At 40.6% G+C, this 19,130-nt stretch overlaps 1 protein-coding gene across 1 annotated transcript in view; it reads left to right on the top strand.

Moving 5' to 3' along the window:
* Positions 1–437: 437 nt before the first annotated feature.
* crybg2 (crystallin beta-gamma domain containing 2) overlaps positions 438–19,130 on the top strand; it is a 43,053-nt gene continuing 24,360 nt past the window's right edge. Inside the window, exons 1-4 of the mRNA XM_023429094.2 lie at positions 438–711; positions 6,664–6,769; positions 12,168–12,323; positions 13,124–15,792. Of these exons, the coding sequence (XP_023284862.2) occupies positions 512–711; positions 6,664–6,769; positions 12,168–12,323; positions 13,124–15,792 (3,131 nt within the window). The 5' untranslated portion in view covers positions 438–511. The remainder of the gene's footprint in view (positions 712–6,663; positions 6,770–12,167; positions 12,324–13,123; positions 15,793–19,130) is intronic.

Genomic DNA, 19,130 nt, shown 5'->3' on the forward strand with positions numbered 1-19,130 from the left:
GGAGGCCGGTTTCCATATCTGACCTTAGAAATACTGTAAACTGGGAACTAAACACTAAAACAATAGAAGTTGAACCAAGGAGCTCGCTTGTGCATCTCGACATTATAAACAGCATATGTATCCTTACATCATCTTAAATGGGTTATGGAGATGATTGCAAGCAACTTAGGCTTTAAAACAAATGAAAAAAAAACAAAAAACAAACAAACTTTGGAACCATTTTCCTGTCATTTTTATGGCATCATGTAGAATTGGACCAAGTGTCATCAAGAAGCAGTGTCACTGGGAGGATGTCTGGCTTGTGGGTGTTGCTCCTCAGGGGCGTGTCGCTGCACCTGAGCTCTGCGTGCTGCACAGACAATGAAGCGGCAGCAGTCTGTCATCCGTCAACAAGAGCCATCCGTGCGGTTTCTTCTGCGGCTACTGATGACCAGATCCTCCGCGGAGACCCAGACGTGACACGTTTAAAGACCTCTTTCCGCCCTCGGTGACATACATCGCCCCATTGGAGATGGCGAAGAAGAGTTCATCCAAAAAGTCTCTGAAAAGTTTGTTCTCCCGGAGCGAAGCTAACCTGGGCGAGTCGGTGGAGAAGGATGCGAGCAAAAATGAGGGAGAGAAGAAGAAGTTTAAGTTCTTCAAGCTGAAGATAAAGTCGAAGAGCGGCTCTGCCCCCGAGAAGTCAGCTGCTGGGAGCCAGCAGGTGCTCAGGTATGCTGGCACAGTGTAGAGATGTTGAATCAGGAGCCAGGCTTCATGCCTGTGCATGTGTCATACGGCCTCCCATGGAGGAGCAGTGCACGTCTCCAGTATTCATGTAGTCTGCTCCAAATATGTAAATTTGTCCTCCAACTCGTTTTGTCTAAATACACATCAGTCAGATCGTCTTAAATCGACCCGTGCATTTGTAGTAGTCTTCGTTGTCTTACATCAGTAATGCACAAACTGTATGTGATGAACTGGATTTGATGTTTTATCAGCTGAGCCTTCAGATACTAGTGACAGATTAAATCAGATCTCATCATACAACAAGCGATTCATCAGCCAGTGCAGAAATAGAAAAGGAAAGGTTTTATGAGGCTGGAGTGTGATAGCTGAAAAGGATCATTTTTAACCCCACGTTTAATCAGTTTGCTCAGATTTGGCCAGACTTTGTAGGACCTCCTGAAATGAGGACTGTGAAATCCATGAAACCCTGTCCAGTCTTTCAGTCGTGAGGTAACTGTGCAAAAGAGCAAATGAATGGTGACATTAAACATTTCTCATTAAGTTTTGCAGAATCTTCGAGGGACATGTCTTATGAACAGTTTTAGAAAAGTATTTTTCTTTTTCTTTCTTTTTTTTGGGGGGGGGGTATATTTTATCCATAATATTATTAGGCATGTAATGTTTTTGCTGTTAAAAAAACATGCATGCTCGAAGTTCTCTTCTCTTCACTATACCAAGTCATGTGCTGCAGACAGGTTGTTTTACAGCCAAGCAATAAACACATTATTCTGAACTGAGCTTCTACGACCATCTGGTAAATTGCTCATCTGTAAACAGTAAAGTCTGCTGGACAATCAATATAGTAATCAATTTAAGATTATGATCCTTAAACAAGGATCAGTGTTTCCAAATAGCGATTTGTGATTAGTCAATATTGACTTCTACGCAGTACAGAGGAGAACTAATAGTGATGATCATTAGTGCAAACTAATGTACAAATCTGGAGCGTTGCTGGGCCTAGTCTTTATGTTGCTTCACTTCATCAATGCTACTATCAGTGGACTGAACTCATGAAGCCGATACACACATCTAGTGTATCTTTTGCTTTCAAAACCTTGAATGGGGACATATGGGGTAAGACATCAAACAGGTTCATCAGACAGTAATGTGTTACATACTAAACAATGTGGCCTTTACATTTTCACCACTTGCAGTCAAACAGAATTGGGGTTAAGGTGGTTGTAACAGTCAAGTGCAAGAAATACTACAATGATCAGTTCAGATGTATCAAACGCCGTTCTTCCAGCCAGCGCTTTGTTTAAGCCTCACACAATATAAGCAGAGGGGTTGTGCATAGACACACAGGTGAGGCGGCGGTTGAGCCACGGGTCACATGCCAGGACTGTGTCATCATGTTGTTCGTGTGGTTGTAGACTCGACTGAGTGACGGCCTGTGTTTGCACAGGGAGAAAAATAAATGATGGAGCTGACACTATGAGAACCGCCTTTGCACACAAGAGCGCAAGAGCAAGGGTAAAGTTTAACAGGGTATGGATGGTACACATTCAGTGTGAAATGATAAACAATAACATACAACAAGCTTCCAGTGATATATTTATATTCATTTCTAGTACGATGAATTAAAAGAGGATAAAAGAATGATAGGTCATTCCAGCCTGTTATCCACTCATTGTCAGATACATTCACTTTTTAAAGACATCAATGAGCTGTTTTGTATTTGCTTTTCTATTAAATTGATTTGTAGTGTATGAATACATTTTTAATTGTTGATATCATAGGTGAATGTCCTAGATACGAGAGTCCAGACATAGACTAAATCTGTTTTTGTTGTTTAGTCGAGGATTTAGTTTTAATCCATGTCAAGGGTTTTATCTGGCAAAGACTTGAGGATGTCAGGGTCTAAATCTTCAAGGTATTTTGTTTGTTTTGACTTTGTAGCATTTCATAGAGTTGAAGGTGATGTCACAGTCACACTGGACATTAATTGAAACTTACACCCTGCTGTATGAAATTCCAGAGGAAAGACTCAAGTCTCCTTTTCAAACAAGCCAAACACACCCAGAGTTTTAGTATCTGGGGTTTGGTTGTCGGGCTCCTGACTAAAGTTGTGGAATAATAGAGGTACTGTAGAGAAACCTGCAACTCCGCATGCCTATTGCATTGCTATGAAACTACTAATAAATGACCCAAATACACACACACACACACACACACACACACACATCATTGTGCCTAGGGATACATGCTCATATGTCTCAACTCAACAGTGTTGAAATATCTGACACTATTTAGAATAGTTGAGTATAAATGAGTCACTGTATCGGGGAACCTGTTACATCTGTGTAAATTAACACTGTAGTTCCATAAACTGAGCTCACTGCAGAGTACAGTAGAAATACTTGATTAGACCCACAGAAAACCTGCAGAATGAGCTACTGTGACATAGTCAGTGAATGAGGGTCAAAGAGAGTTAAATGGAAAATAAACTCCTCATGAAAATATGTTTTTTCATGTGTTTACATATGAAAGATAAAAGGCTGAGACAGAAAAATTAAAATTTTCAGGACTGATTTACCTTTAACAAACAAATATCCACCGGCTCGGGCTCGTCAAATTTGATCATTTGTTACTACTGTTTTAATTATATTATTGTTGAGAGAAGATCTATTGATTTTGGAGTTTTGGTTGGACAAAACAACAAATGTAAAGATGTGACCTTGTGATACATGGTAATGGACATTTTAGCTGGGCCACTTTCTTTCTATGCTGACCACACAGGAGCTGATGTGAATGAGTTTCTAACTTTCTCTCTGAGTGATCATTTTACAAGCACATGTGGCTAAAATCTCAGCACAGCCGTTGTCTTTAACTTACGTGTTTGGTGACTTTGTGAGACAATAACATGCAGAGCAGCAGTTCGGAAGTGACTGCTGGTTAACGTGTGGTCTTAATGCAATGTGTTTCAGTCACTATTTCATACTTGTTCCGTTGTCTGACAACAGAAGAGAACAGCTTTATTGGGAATTCAGCTTTGGGGATGACACTGATATCATTATGTCAGAGTTTAAAAAAAAAAATCAGAAAATTATATATGTGCCAATAGTTTTTTTTTTTTTTTTTTTTTTTTACATAAACACATACACAGCTAAACCAACATTTTTGAAATTTGATGACAATGAATTGTGACCACAATCTGTATTAACATACACCAATACCCACATAATGTATCTGCAATAAGCTAATATTGGCTGATTGATATTCATCGATATATATGTATGTAGCTATATAGCCAATTTATTGGTCTTGTATTGGTTTATAGACTCAATGGTGAGTCAGGTAATCAAAAATAAAGGATGGAATAACCAATAATGGAAATGATCATTAGATGCTGCACATTATACATCTTTGGGTCTAGTATAAACAAGGTGATGATTAGACCCAAGCAGATCCTACAGGACTACTGCAGTAAAGGCTCCATCCTTTAGGACTTTATTCTCAGGTGATATTTGTCTTTCTTCACCATTGTCTGGCCATTATTGACAGACCGGGTTAGATAGCAGCAGAGGAATTCATAAAGCAGGATTCAGTAAAGTTAAACATGGCTTTGTCTGTAAAATCAATGGTTAGCTTCAAGTAGTAAATCTCTGATACTGCTGTCGAGCTCATTTATATATGCTCTATTCAGTCCATTCATCTTGGTTAAACAGGACTATTGATTCCAAATGACAGCAGGGCTTAAAGAATTCTTGAGCTGACAACATAAAGTATCAGTCAGACAAAAGATATAGATGATCCCTAGTTCAATGGAAGGATCGCTGCGGTCTCTGCACACACTATTCAGTCATTTATTGGCATAATATTGGATTGAACTAAATTTGTGTCCACTAGTGTGCATTCCATCATCTGAGTTTAAGGAGTTTTTGGAGTAGCTTAGGGGATTTCTGAGTTTTAAGAGCCATAATTATTCCGCATGATTGACAGCACATTCTGAAGGTGAAAGCAGCTTCTTTCTGCCTTTTTGCTGTCTCTGTATTTCAAGTGGAGTAAACTGGAGACCAGTTAGTTGTTGCTCATAAAGCAACAGCTGTGTGCTCTGAAGAATGAAAATGGTAAAACATTAACTTTAATATCTCTTTTCTGGTAATAGCACTTGTGCCAAGTAGCAGTAAATAGTGATACAGAAAACGTTTAATTAAGTTGCATTTAAAGCCCAATTAAAATGTCTAAGAAGTCCTGACATACTTTGCCTCTGCAGACTATGGGGAGGAGTGACATACATACTTTAGATGTCTGTCATCTCCCATAGGTCCTAAAAAATGCATCTCACATACTTCACTGAGCTAACATGCAATAACCGTACACCACACGAGCTAACAAAGATTGTTTGAGCAGAGGAAATAGTGAGTAAACTTTCCAAAGGGTCCCAAAAGCCCATTGTATCCCATTTTGCATACAGCGAATATGCGCTTTCACTGTAGCAAGTGGTTGTAGATACTATGCAAATGAATACATTTCACTAAAGCAGGCCTCACTTTAGCTCCCCTCCTCTGTCTCTCTCTGTCTGTCTCTCTACCAGTCTTGTTCTAATCCAAACAAACAACTCTCACATTCAAAGGCACAGGCAGAGAAAGTACAGAAGGGACTTTCATCTCTCAGCTACATCCTGTTGAACTCGATCCAAATCAAGAAGTTCATAATGAGGATTTTTAAAATTTTTTCCAGAGTGTCAGGTGTTGTAAGTTCACACAGTGAAAGGCTTTGAATGTGCCCCTTGGTGATGTGTGTTTGTGTGTGAAGACACAGGATACACAGAAAAGGATATGACTCATCCTTTAATACCAAAAAAAAAAAAAGGAAAAAAAAAAAGAGTTATTTAGCTTGTAGTTTATTTGTGTTACACACTGCAGTGGTTAATTACTTGACTGATTCCCAGACTATTATGCGTTAGAAAGGACAAATACACAACTTTTGGCAGCTGTCGAGGAGTGTGTGAGTGTGCCTGTGTGTGTGTGTGTTTGTCGTTTTTTTTGTTTTTTTATTGGCATGTATGTGTGTCTCTATGTGAGCCTGTCTAATTATACAGGATACACACCAGAACAGGTGTCACCTAGATGAGTACAGAAAATAAAAAGATGAAGCTCCTACCTGCAACAACAGCAGATGAGATTATGTGCGTGTTTGCTGTGCGCACCCATGAATATGCATACGGTTTTGTTCAAGTCACGCTCCAAACTGTCGCGTTGAGACTAGTGTTTGCTTGTTACTTGGCTTCCTGTTTCATCCAGGTGCGCGGAGGTAAACTGCCCGTGTGTATAAAGAGACCTTTGTACCATTTGTTTGATGTGATGACAGGTTTTGATTATTAATGGAGCCTCTCTGCTGACTTGGAAGACTCTGCTTGGCCACACGTTTGGTGCCAACATCCCAGGACACGAGTCGGAAACGATAGTGAAGACTGAACTAAGCCAAAAGTTTTTTGATGCACGTTGAAAAAGTATAATTGTATAATTTTCTTGTTGTAGGTGACAGACAGTGTAGCTTTTTTATGTTGACATATTTTTTCCTGATGGCACAATTAGTCCTTGTTCTAAACAAAAGTCAATCTGTCGTAAGTCAAACTTACTCTCTGCTTAGCCGGTTCTGTTCAACATTCCCTACATAATGATTCACTGCTTTATTTTACTAAGCAGCATGTTTTCCCTCTTTTTTTAAAGGTACCTTTGTACCCAGGATGAGATAGACATATAGTTTTGCACAAGCTTTATCTCACTGCAGCTGTATAGCGAACTGAACATGGACTGATATTAGTGTTTCCGAGCGTTTGTACCCATTTGTGCTGTATATTAACTCATTCAGTAATCATAAAAAGTCTGTGTTCACATAACGGATATATTTTCAAGTAGATTCTGTGTTTTCTGCGTCTGTCCCCCTCAGTGCTGCTGAGCCCAGTAACTCTGCAGAGGATGGGGAGGCCTGGGCTGACAGCATCGTCTCGGACAACAAGAGGTCTGCTCTCTATGGCACCGCGCCCAGGTCAAAGGTCAGTTAAGCCGTCTTCATTGTTGACCCCTTTTCACAGGTAGTTATCAAGAATTGGGGACAGTCCAGCTTTTTCCAGCTTTTAAGTCTTTCAGGCAGCTCAGTCAAACTGGGAAGTTTTTTGTCTGGATCATGTTGAGGGCTGAGTGTTATAGAGACTGTGTGTGCACACAAAGTGGGTGTTTCAGAGAGCTGCATGCACACAAGGAACCAGATATGAATAATTAAACTTTTTGTTTTAATTGCCTTTAGCTTTTAAAAGTAAAACAAGCAAATAAAACCCAAACAAAAAACAGCAGTGTTTTACACTCACACATACACTCAGCATTCCTCTTATTCCTGTTATGTACTTCACAGGGAACAATGTAGTCAGGCAATTGAAACAATTTCAGTTTCAGTCATCTATACTGGCACAGATATAATCAAGCACATTCCCTGACTATTATAAACTTGTATGTCATTCATAGAAATGCTGCAGTGTGCTGCAGGCATGAAAACACATTACTGTGTCTGTGTGTAATATTACTCTACCTATTGCAAATTCACAGTACATTGCTTACAGTTTAGTTTATTTTTTTGTTTATTTTAAAGTTTATTTGTACAGACAGATATTACTTGCTTTGTCTCAAAAGGCTTTATATGTCACCATCATTATTTGTTTCACTCCATTGCCAAGATATAAACAAGGAAAACTCATAAAAGAAAAACACTGGTAAAAGATGCAGAGGAGGCAGTTTCAAAAGGGCTCTTACTTTGTCTGACGGATGGAGGCGCAGCTGTAGGTGAGAAAAGGCAATAACGGAGATTGAAAAGAATTGTAAATTAATTTAAACAGTCATATACAAACAGAAATCAATTATTGATTTGCAGGCACAGTAACAAATGTTCTAACATTTTATGCAAAAGCTAAATAGACACTTGTACCGGTACCAACGGAGCTGAGTCAAAACTGAAAAAGTCTGAAGAAGTCTGATCCGGCTTATAGCAGGTAGTTGTTGTGTATATTGTGTTTTTCCTCAACACTTAAACTTGCAAATGCAGCCTGTCTGAACATAGGATGCTAAAGTTAGACTATCACTGTTTATTTTTATTTTGAGTGATGGTTAATCTGAACCGTGGTTAATGTGTGTGACACAGAGAGAAAATAAATTTGCATTATGCAAAATAGGTTTAGTCATCCTGGGGATTATTGTTCATTAATAAAATATGGGTTTTAATTACATGGGACCATTATCCCGGCAGTTATATGCAATAAAAATATGGCATCTGTTCTGTCAACTGTAGCAATCAAAGGCGGCGGCAGATTGGTACCCATCAGTAACCAGTTCTAAAACATACTTGTGGGCCCTGCCCTGAAATGATTCTGTCTGTGCTTGCAGCTCCCTCATCAGTTCAGATCACAGCTACAGCCAGGATCATTTCTGTAGTAGATATTCTGAATTCTGTTTGCATTTACATCATATTGCTGCTTTGTCTTTGAGGATGGGGCTTGTGTGGAGTTGTCTTCACCCACAGTTTATCAACATCCTTTAAGGGTGGAATAATGTCAAGCACATAATATATTGCTTTATCCCTTTGTTGTTGTTTCACATCCTATGGAATAATATGGAATAACAGAAATCACATATTATAGATTCTGTGTAGGGTAATTGCTTTGGTTGGTAAAAGTAACTGTCGCCCACTCTGAAGAGATTGAGACGAATGAACTAATCTTGTTTTATTTTATCATCCCTAAAACTGATGTGCACAAACACTCGTGACAGTGTCCTCTATATTACTGTTGTGCGTGTACTCACGGCTCTGTTTTCCTCTCAGATTGCAGTCCTGTGAGGTTGTTTCTCTCAGCACTCTGAATATAACTTGTCTGAACAAGATTGAACAAAATTTTGTTTGTGAAAGATGAGCCCCCCCACCCCAGCTGATTTCATGATTCCCTCTTCAACGGTAGTTGCATTCCACCTGTGCATTAAAGAACCTCCCTCGGGGTCTTAAAGGATAATTAACCCCCTTTAAACTCACAAGAACGCAGCCACAGATAGCTCTAATATGCTATGCAAAGGCACACAATCATATTTATCCATTTTTATAATTTAACCATACTCATATTCTTTTAATCTCGACTGAGCTGCTCTCACAAGCTGCATGTCACCAACACACAGGACCCGTCTCTAGAGGGCACCATAGCACAAACAATGGCACATACAACACTTTGTTCTGTTCACAGAGTCTGTTCAAGTTCAGTAAAGTCCCTAGTGATTGTTGCTGCTCTACGTCTACAGCGCTACACTTAAATTTTAGCTGCATGACTCTGGCTGTGTTTTGCCTGTAGTAGATGTAATACAGAGTTAGACAGGGAGCCAGGTGAAATACACCAAAGACTTCTTATTCCCTCCAGAAGAGGGTGCCAGCGCTTCACTAAGCGGCCATGTGGTGAGGATCTGACTGACTGTGATGTGACTGCTTGTAGCTGATGCCTGTTTTTTTTTTTTAATCCTACTCAAATCTTGTACTTCTTAAATTGTAATTCATTGATTGGACAGGTGTTTAAATTGAACAGTTGGATGTATGAATGCAGCTGATGTGCGTGTACACAACCATATTTTGAAAGTGTGTGTGTACAGTACGTTCTACATACAGTACACACACTTTCAAAATGAAAAGTGATGTTCAAAAAAAAATGTAAAGTGACCGGAAGGTTTGATCCCTTGCGTTGCGTGTGAACAGATAATGCCGAATGGACTTTATCTGTTAAAAAAGGGTATGATGGTTCACGACAGCAGGGCGGATTTGAGCATTACCAGTGGATAGACCTTTTCCAAATGTTGCAATGTGGGGCCAGACCTCAGTGGATGCTCACAGGAGAAGTGCAGGATAATCCGATTCATCTAGGGGCCTTCATTTACACCCGAGGCGTCGGGTTACTTTTCGGGAAGATGACGTTAGAATCATCCATGATTCTAGACCAGCACCTTTAGGATGAAGTCAAATGAACTGAAATGGGGCATCGATGGAAAGGAGCAATCAGCCTTGATCTGATTGTTCAGTTTTGACACCAGCAAAAAACTCTAGGGGGCCTCATTTATCGAAAACATTTAAAGGTTGAGATGAACGTATTCAGAAAAATGACCCTTAGCCTGTGGTGAAATTAGTCTATTTTTTTTTTTTTAATTGTATGTCTGTGTGTGAGCTTGTTTTGAATTTAGATAATAATATAATTAAGTGGATGAAGACCTCAGTCTGTCTCCACTAATCATTATAACTCAGAAGTGTTATGATGATTAGCAGTTTCTTGCTTGGCCAACGTACTGTGCTCGGGCACGTAGAGGAATTTATTTTGAATGTTAACCATACACCTACCTTAAGGTGGTTTGATAGCTTTTGCTCTGTGTGCACATCATATGCATGGAGACATTTTTAATGCAGAATTACAACGGTTACCGACCTTTATCAGTGTACCACACTTGAGATGTATCCGACACAGCACAGTTGCCCTGTCCACCCACTGCACACTCAACCCCGGACGCCACTCTGATTGTTGTCTTTACCTTGCATACTTTCTAAAGTATCCATCAGAGGAAGAGGAATTTTTAAAGGCACACCCAGTTTCAAATCTGGCAGATGGCAGTGACAGATAGCTTTGTGCGCCATTCTGCTTTGTCATCACGGATCAACACGCACGCACACACACACACACACACACACACACACACACACACACACACACACACACACACACACACACACACTCGTAAACAAACACGTAATCACCAGAGCATCACCTCTATCTTTTCCCATCAACAGCACAGTTCAGTATCTCCTTGGGAGCAACGCCTGGGTTGTGTGAGGTGCTCTCTCAAGATACTTTCATGTCCTTTTGAATGTTTCTCCTGCCAGATTCAATCAATAAATAGCAAAAGAGTGTGAAGATGTAGATGTTTCCTATGTCAGTTGCAAAGTGCCGCACCTAAACGAAGCGGTCGGTCACTTTTATTGATGATGTAAAGGCAGCTCAATGCTTTTTCTTATCCAAAGTATTGACAGTGTCATTCACAACCAAAGAGCTGTGCATATAGGCCTCAACCTGGACTGAAAAGTTTGTGGAATTTTAGCTAAACAGGACAATTTGGATATTGGTCTACAGTTATTTGGATTACTCCTATGTCCTCACTTATGCAAGCTCTGGGAATAACGCCAGTAAAAATAGAAAGGATAAAAATGGGAGATACTTGCTCAGCAATTAGGAGCGCAGAAAGACAACGAACATGTGACCAGCTGACTGCAAAGTGTCTATTAAAGGCAGAACAGCTCTCAATAGGATCATATACCGGGAAATCATCGAACATGCTTTCATTAGATTTTACCACCCTCCTGAATGTTGCAGGGTTTTAATGTAAAAAGTTGAAGTCGTAATCACATTCAGCTTTTGTTGCACTGTAGTGCGTCTAGCGAGGGGCCAAGCTTTGTTTCAACAAGAATAAGGTTGATAGTTCAGTGGAAAACCATGGACTAGATTTGTTTGTTTTTTTTTAAAAGTGCATGCTTATTCAGGAAGAAACAGAAATTACTAATTCAACATCAGGATTCCAGATGTAACATGAATATCACTATCATAGAGGTCATTTAGAAAAGCTTGTTCGGATGATGATCACTAATCCCTTGAAAACACCAGTTGTCATTCATGTTTTAGAAAAAATGAAATCAGTTATCATCAGATGTTAAAGGTTGTTTTCATTGATCAGTTGAGATAAATTGAAGCTAGATTAAACCTCTGAACTGTGTACAGGATATGTAAACACATACTGCAGTAAGCATAGTAAAAGTAGGACTATTTCACAGGAACTCCAAACCACAGTGTCTGAAACAGAAGCTACCAGGTTTAGTAGATCGTGTTCTACTAGTCTGTCATTTTTTTCAGGGTGGAGCAGCTTTTACTGCCTGGAATGAAGTTAGGGTGTCAACTCTATTCTTGTTTACAAGTGTAAGAACTCGTAGTCTTTGTGGTGGAATAATTTGACAATGTGTAATATCCTCATTCTTACCACCAACATAAGGAGTGTTTGAAAGTTTCGAGTCAACCTTTAGCACAGAAGAAGCCACCACATCTTATGCTTCTGCTAATCAGGGATCTTATAAACAGCAGGCCACACTGCATTCCTAGATATTTTTAGTAACAAGTTATATTCATCTAGTTGTTTATTTTATAGGGGACAATGCATGTTAATGAACATCAGTATAAAATACATAATCTAACATGTGGGAATGTAGCAAAAATGCTCATTTACATAACACAAATAAACAAATACAAATCTAAAATACACAAATAAAAAAGACTACCATAAGATAAAATACATTTTGTATTTCATTTATTCTCTCCCTCCATCTTTCCCTCTTCTTCTCAGGGCAAGGAATTCAGCTACTCAGAGATGGACCTCCGTAAACCCAAACGGTTTGCAACCTTTTCCTTTGGCTTTGGAAAGAGGAAGAAGAAGGATGAAGCCAATATCTCAAAGAGCACGTTCGGCCTTCACAGCCCAGGCATTGAAGAGCAAGCGGAGGTAACATCATTCACTGAGTGTTGTTTTCCTCCAGTAGCTCTGTGGTTATATTGTATATTATTCTGAATTATCAATAGCATCGACTTGTGCCCCTCATATATTATCATTATCATATCATGTCCGTTTTACCACTGCAAAGCATCTGTTCTGGAAGAGTCATCCAGTCGTGATCTTTCCAAAACCCAGTACAGCACTTAAAAGTGTTTTGTAGTTATTTCCAGAATCGTCACAGACTTGTGCCTCCATTTCTGTTAAACAATATTTATCCTGCTGCAAAATTTTAATCATTTTTAATCCATTTTCACAAACCAAAGTATAAAAAATACCATCGGGTATATTTATGTGTGTTATGTTGTTTTCTTCCATTGTTTTTTTTAATCATTTTTTGACATTTTCATTCTTAAAAACAAATGTGTATTTTTCCACATTGTACTGATTAAGGAAAAATTTAACTTCCAACTGCCATCTTATTTTTGTATTATGAAATACAAAAGTTGCAATTTAGGAAACAGTTTAAAACCATTTTATTTTGATCAGTGGACAAAAGATTATTGTTATTGATCATCATTAGAAGAATGTTTCAGGATTTCGGAAAATACAAAACAACCTTCTGAGCGTTTCAAACACCAGCAGGGATTTATCTTTCAGAATAACACAATGCTCAGCTCTGTGGACTTAGATGAAATGATAATAAATGGGAGGCACACAAGGGGTAACTTATCTACATCTACAAATGATTATTGCTTCCATTATTGTCTTGACCGCATGTTCTCCATTATTTCATCATCATCTTCTTCTAGACTGATCTGGACCTCAGGCAGATGGAGCTGGATCAGGCCAAGATGAAGACGACGTTCAGTATGTCACAACCGGAGCTTGACACCAGTGACACATTTGACATCCCTTCTCCTCCCGCTGTAGGCAAAAACCAATCAGGATCTTACTTCACTATCTCTAACCAACCAGAGTCATTTGTCACTGTAAACACCCAACCGGAACCAAAGGAACGTCAAATGAACGGCTCCGAACATTCGGATGTGCAGGAGGAAACGCCAAAGGCACCCATTGCTTCCATTCCAGAGCTCCAGCTGGATGATGAGAAATTGAACACTCCTGTTCATGACAACTCATCCGAAAGTGCTGCCAGATCTCCCGCTCCCATGTCTCACACAGAAAGGATCTCTGTTGTTGATACCCAGACTGCACCGAGCCTTCCGGCTAGCCAGCCTCCGATCGCGCCTGACACCTCAGATCACAAAGCAGCAGCACTTGTCGACCCTCGTGGTAATGATATCCCCCGGCAGCCTTACACAATAACAGAGATCTCTCCTACCGAACCCACCAGTGTTACATTATCACATCATCAAACTGACGCCCCTGACATAGCTGACAGCACAGCTCCAAGTGGTGAGGCCTCCCTGACAAGTTTTGACTCCAGAACTGATGCCACAATTACAGAGTCAACCCCCGTTCCTCACAATGACAATGACAATGACATCCCTGCTCGTAGCGCAGACGCTGCCACTATCCACAAAAGGGTCTCAGATTCTCACACCGTGAAATCTGTTCCCAAAACCGCCAACGGTGTCACCGCAACCCCGGCTGTTAGCAGTGAAAAGAGTACTCCTAACGGTGAGGATGTAGTTTATGGAGCGTTGTACGAGTCGCTTTTCTCCCAGAGTTTTACCTCTGAGATAATGTCATCCCTCCCAACCCCTCCACCTCAAATCCGCACCGAGGTAAGACATCTGAACACCAAACCGGAGCCTGTCGTGGTTAAAACCCTCGACGAACGTCACGCAGAAACTAACGTTACATACTCTCGCCTGTCGTCCTCACATGACTCTGCCGCTCGCAGAGTGGCCGATGCAGAAAGCAGTTATGCCAACACGCGTGCCAACTTCAAGGTTGCCGGGTCGAGTGAGAGATTTACCTCTTACCAAAGTTATACTGCGACTGATCTTCAAACAGATACAGACATCCAGCACAGATGGCTCCCTTCCTCTCTCACTTCAGCTTCTCAAGCAGCTGGTGAAGACATTCCTTATTCAGAGCTGACTCGCTCCCAGTCAGAGATGAAATCAGGCGGTTTTAGCCTCATTCAAGACACTGTCAGGTCAGTCCCTGTGGTTCAAAACTCTGCCCCTCCCACTTCTGACTATGTAACATCCCAAGGGACGGATACTCGGGTTACTGACTCCAAACAGAGAGTGATCCTGGTCAAAGAGTTAGTGTCTAACGAAGCAAGCGCTGATTCTGGCTGTCCCTCTCCTGTGCTTGATAAAATGAGCACAGTAAACGGTCTTGGGTTAAAAATCGAAACAAGGGAAAGTTTTTACGCCGTGTTTGGTTCTGGGCTGACGGAAGGGTGTGAGGGGACCTTAAGCCCGACGTATCTGAGCGTGGGATCAGACGATGGCAGTGCCATGGAGATGTACTACAGCGCTGAAGAGGACAACGCAGAGGAGAGCGAGGAAGACGAGATGTACACCATGGATGACAGAGAAGAAATTTGCGCGCTGGATGCCGTGAAAGAGATGGAGCAGGGGGAGATTGCAGATAAAGGAAGTAGCAAGACAGATGAGGGGGATTGGAGGGAGGTGACTGTCAAAATACAGACTGACAGAGGCAATATGGGTAATGAAGAAGAGATGAAAGATAGCCAAACTGAAATCCAGCAACAACTGAGAGGTCAGAGTTCAGACCCTGGAAAGTCTGAGTTTCTTGTAAGCAGTGATGCAAAGAGTCAGGAGAAAGAAATGGCCACCACAGCGTTGCCAAAGATTAAAGAAGAGGGGGAGGAGGAGGAGGAGGATGGGAGAAAAGAGGAGTTACTGGCCACACCGGTTCAGCAGGTGAACACACTGATGGTATGCGAGGTTGCTCCACCCTCCAGTGAGCCGCATGTGCGGTGGGGGCGTTCAGAGGGAAACTGGACGGTGGACTTGGAAACAGAAGACCACCTGAATGGAGAGAAGAAACTCCCAAGCCAGGAAACACGATATCCGGCTGACAAAGACATCAGGAGCGCTGAATGTACACATGCTGATTCCAGTAACACTAGAGAGGAAGATGTGATCACACCCACATGTAGAGAGGCAGAGGAGCTAGTTTCACTGACTGCAGACCAGAGAGGAGAAGTGAGCAAAGAAGCCGGCGGTAACGCTACAACAAGCGCAGCCACTGATGCTTCCACTGGAGCAGAGGTTGTCACAGGCGTTTTAACACACTGCACTGAGCTGCAATCAGACGCCACAGAGATTGAACACAATAGGGCTCTGCAGAGTAATGAGTGGGCGGATACTATTACTCAGAGCACAGAGAGAAAGGGGACGGAGCAACAACAGGTGGCAGTCGAGCTGTCAAACTCCAGCAACACAGACACACACCCTCCCGATACCGAACCTGCAGAGGCGCTCTCGGAGAGACCCGAGCATCCGGCAGAAGCCCAGCCCGACCTGAATCAGGGGTAAGTGACAAGTCTTACAATGCTGGGAAAAAAAAGTGTGAGTGTGTTTGAGTCCAGGGCTGCAGGTGTACTGGATGTTAAGATCAACATAAATGGGATAGATAGGTAGGTTCAGGTACGTTAAGTAGCTGTCAAGTCTGTGTATAACAGATGGTTTTCACTCCATAAAATTCAAGTTTAGGGAGCATCAGGGGAAAGTGAAGCAAGTGTGAGTTCAGGTGAGAATGCTGTCATTTAGGAAATTGCAGCCTCTGTAGCTTCTGTGTAGGCTTGTATGACATATCGCCTGAGGGGTTGTTAGACGTACATAAGTATTGTTGATATCTTGTTTAAGGGAAGTGATACACACGTGCTTCCTAGACAATAATACAATACATGGGTAAACTTAACTTTCTCGCCTTACCATCTGATAAGGCCCAGAAATGTGTGATGGCTAAACATTTCCTCAGGTAAAAAGGTCAGCGGTGGATTATCTGCCTTGTTTACCAACAGACCTGTGAGGCTTTGAACACACCCTTTTTTATTTACCATATGTTAAGCGTTAAGTAAGGTCACTAATTGTTTTAAACTCTCACTTTCACATACTCTCATCCTGATGAGCCGACTCGGATTGATCAATCCAACGAGCATTTATCGTCCAGAGATCACATGTCACGATCCGTATACAGTGTTTAGCAAGAAGAAGACCAGCAGTAAGTTAGTCCACTCTACGTATGTTTACAACTCTGAGCCGCCACTCGGTACTATGGGGGTGCAGCATTGATTTATGGGGGCGTAAACAACCTACCAGAGGAGATCAGACTTGAAGAGTCAGTTCCCTGTTTTTTAAGACACATTTTATCAAAAAGTTTTGATTGTGTGATGTCTTTTTAATTTCATTTGCATTTCACTTTGATTTGTTTTGATGTTTTGTATTTGACACATGAGGCACTTTTGTTATTTGTATTGAAAAGTGCTAAACAAATAAACTATTATTATTATTATTATTATTATTATAAAGATACAGACAACTCTCACATTGGCCCTCACATTTCAATTAATCGATTAACCGATTCATTTTACAACAATATGAAACATTTGAGAAAATCTTTTAATATTAGAAGCTGGGACCAGTGAATATTTGGCATATTTGATTCATTAATTTATGAATCAATTATCAAAACTGTTGCTGAATAATTTTCAAGTTGATTTGAGTTTGTGACTGCATTCGTCACAGGAGCAGAGCCACACCCCAAAACTCACATATATGCAAGGACCTAATTCATTTTCGATCAAAAGAAAAATAATCAGTCAGCGTTTTGATGATCTAATAATAGTTAAGATCATTTGTCAAGGTACAATGCAAAATATTTTGTGATGTCAGCTTCTCATCTCTGTTTTATATGATTGTACATTGAACATCTTTTGGTTTTGGTTGAAAACAACACGCCATTTGAAGGCTACTATTTTCTGACGTCATTTAGACTAAACAATTGATCAATGAATCATGAAAAAATTATCAACAGATTAATCCACAATGAAAATAACCATTAGCTGCCGCCCTATTTTTTTGCACTAAATGGTTAAAGCTTGTCCTTACTCATCAAATCATGATCTATTCTGGTTCCACAACCTGTCCTGTCACATGTCGAACTGGGCCTCATGCCGGAATGTTCATTTGCATATAATGTTTATATGACACAGTTATGTTCTGGTGCTACAACATCCCATTTTTAGATTTCGCATGACGCTGGCCCTTGATCAAGTATTTTAATTTGCAGGAACAGATAAGGCTGAAGGAAGAGCACGAGTGAGTTTTCGGGTCATGGCCACACCTTGACCTTATGGCTTTCAAGAGAAAATAGCTCACAGCAGAGTGAGCTCCAGTATTTGAGCATGTGTTACTGTGCAGAGGTGTGTGTTTTCCTGGTCCATCTCTTCCTACTTGACTGTTTGGTTTGTGTTAAAAGTGTTAAACATTTGCATACAGAGAACAAGACCTCCCTTCTTTTTCTTTTTTCTTTTTTTTTTTTTTGCTGTGAGGTGATGGGAGAGGTAGATTTTTTTCTCAGGAGGACGATATTTTCCTGGACATGATGTGACAGGTGTGGATGTAATGTTGTAGCTACATTATGTAAAGATGCAGAATCTTTAGGTAGCGCACAACATAAAGGAAAAGCTTCAATCTGCTTTACTGTATTCACAGCAAAAAGGCATGTTTTGGCTATATGTGTATCGCTTGTGTTTTTGATCTCACCGCTTAAACGTTGCTGATTTTTCAGTGTGATTTCCTATTTATTCATGCTGTGTCAGATTATTGCACATCTATGCTGCTCTATAAAACCACTAGATGGCAGCAGAGACATGTTTTTACTTGGCTGGAGGACGCTGGCTGACCGATTACTACATTACAGAGACACAGAGGATTAGGAGATAAGGAAGGCTTGTCACATATGGCAGAAACGAGCAACTATTATATATGTAGTATTACAAGAATAACTCAAACAACCCTCAAAACACATATGAATCAGAATGAAGAACCAGGTATAGTTACTTTTATGAAACATGGCCTATAAAAACAAGGTTTTTATATGAGGAACAGTTGTCGCCTTTGGTTAAGATAGATTTTGTGCAACTGTGTACATGTTGAGTCAAAGTGGTGAACTGGAATGTTGTGGTTACATCTTGCCAAACAGTGTCAGACTGATTGGCAATAAAAAAGGAGTTGTTTTCCAACAGAGTGTGTGTGTGTGTGTGTGTGTGTGTGTGTGTGTGTGTGTGTGTGTGTGTGTGTGTGTGTGTGTGTTTGAAATGCCTATCATTTATAGCTCCAGCTATGTTTTTTTTTTCCATAACCTGCCAACAATCAAGTTGCGGCCTCCAACACCAACATTGATTCTGGTGAACAGGCACGCCAATGTTCACTGAAAGATAAATAATGCAGACAGGCTTCAGGAGTCAGGAGGAGTAAGACATGCTTTTAAACCAAGGCTCCCAAAAGATGCCATTAGAATCACCTTCTTTTTCTTTTTTTGTTCACTGTAAAAATGGTTGCAATATCTGCGACATTGTTAATGCTTGGTGTTGTAAGTCTCTTAACTTGAAAAAACATCTGAAAGAGTTGAGCCAGTTGAGCCACCTGCAGGTCTTTAGACAGAACTTGTGCTTTGTCCTTTGTTTTCCTTCCAAGTGTGACTGACTGGCTGTTGGCTGATAGATTACAGGAGACACAAGTGGAATGACAAACTTCTCTAGAATTCCCCACTGTTGTAAATGACCTTTTATCTGGAAAGCATCTGAAGGAAGTTTAGACCACACCTTAACCTGACTCAAGTCATCTTCAGGAAATCCTACCTCTT

Source organism: Seriola lalandi, unplaced genomic scaffold (assembly GCF_002814215.2).
Source record: "Seriola lalandi dorsalis isolate HSWRI2012SDOR001 ecotype SW California unplaced genomic scaffold, Sedor1 jcf7180002054887, whole genome shotgun sequence".
NCBI lineage: Eukaryota > Metazoa > Chordata > Actinopteri > Carangiformes > Carangidae > Seriola > Seriola lalandi.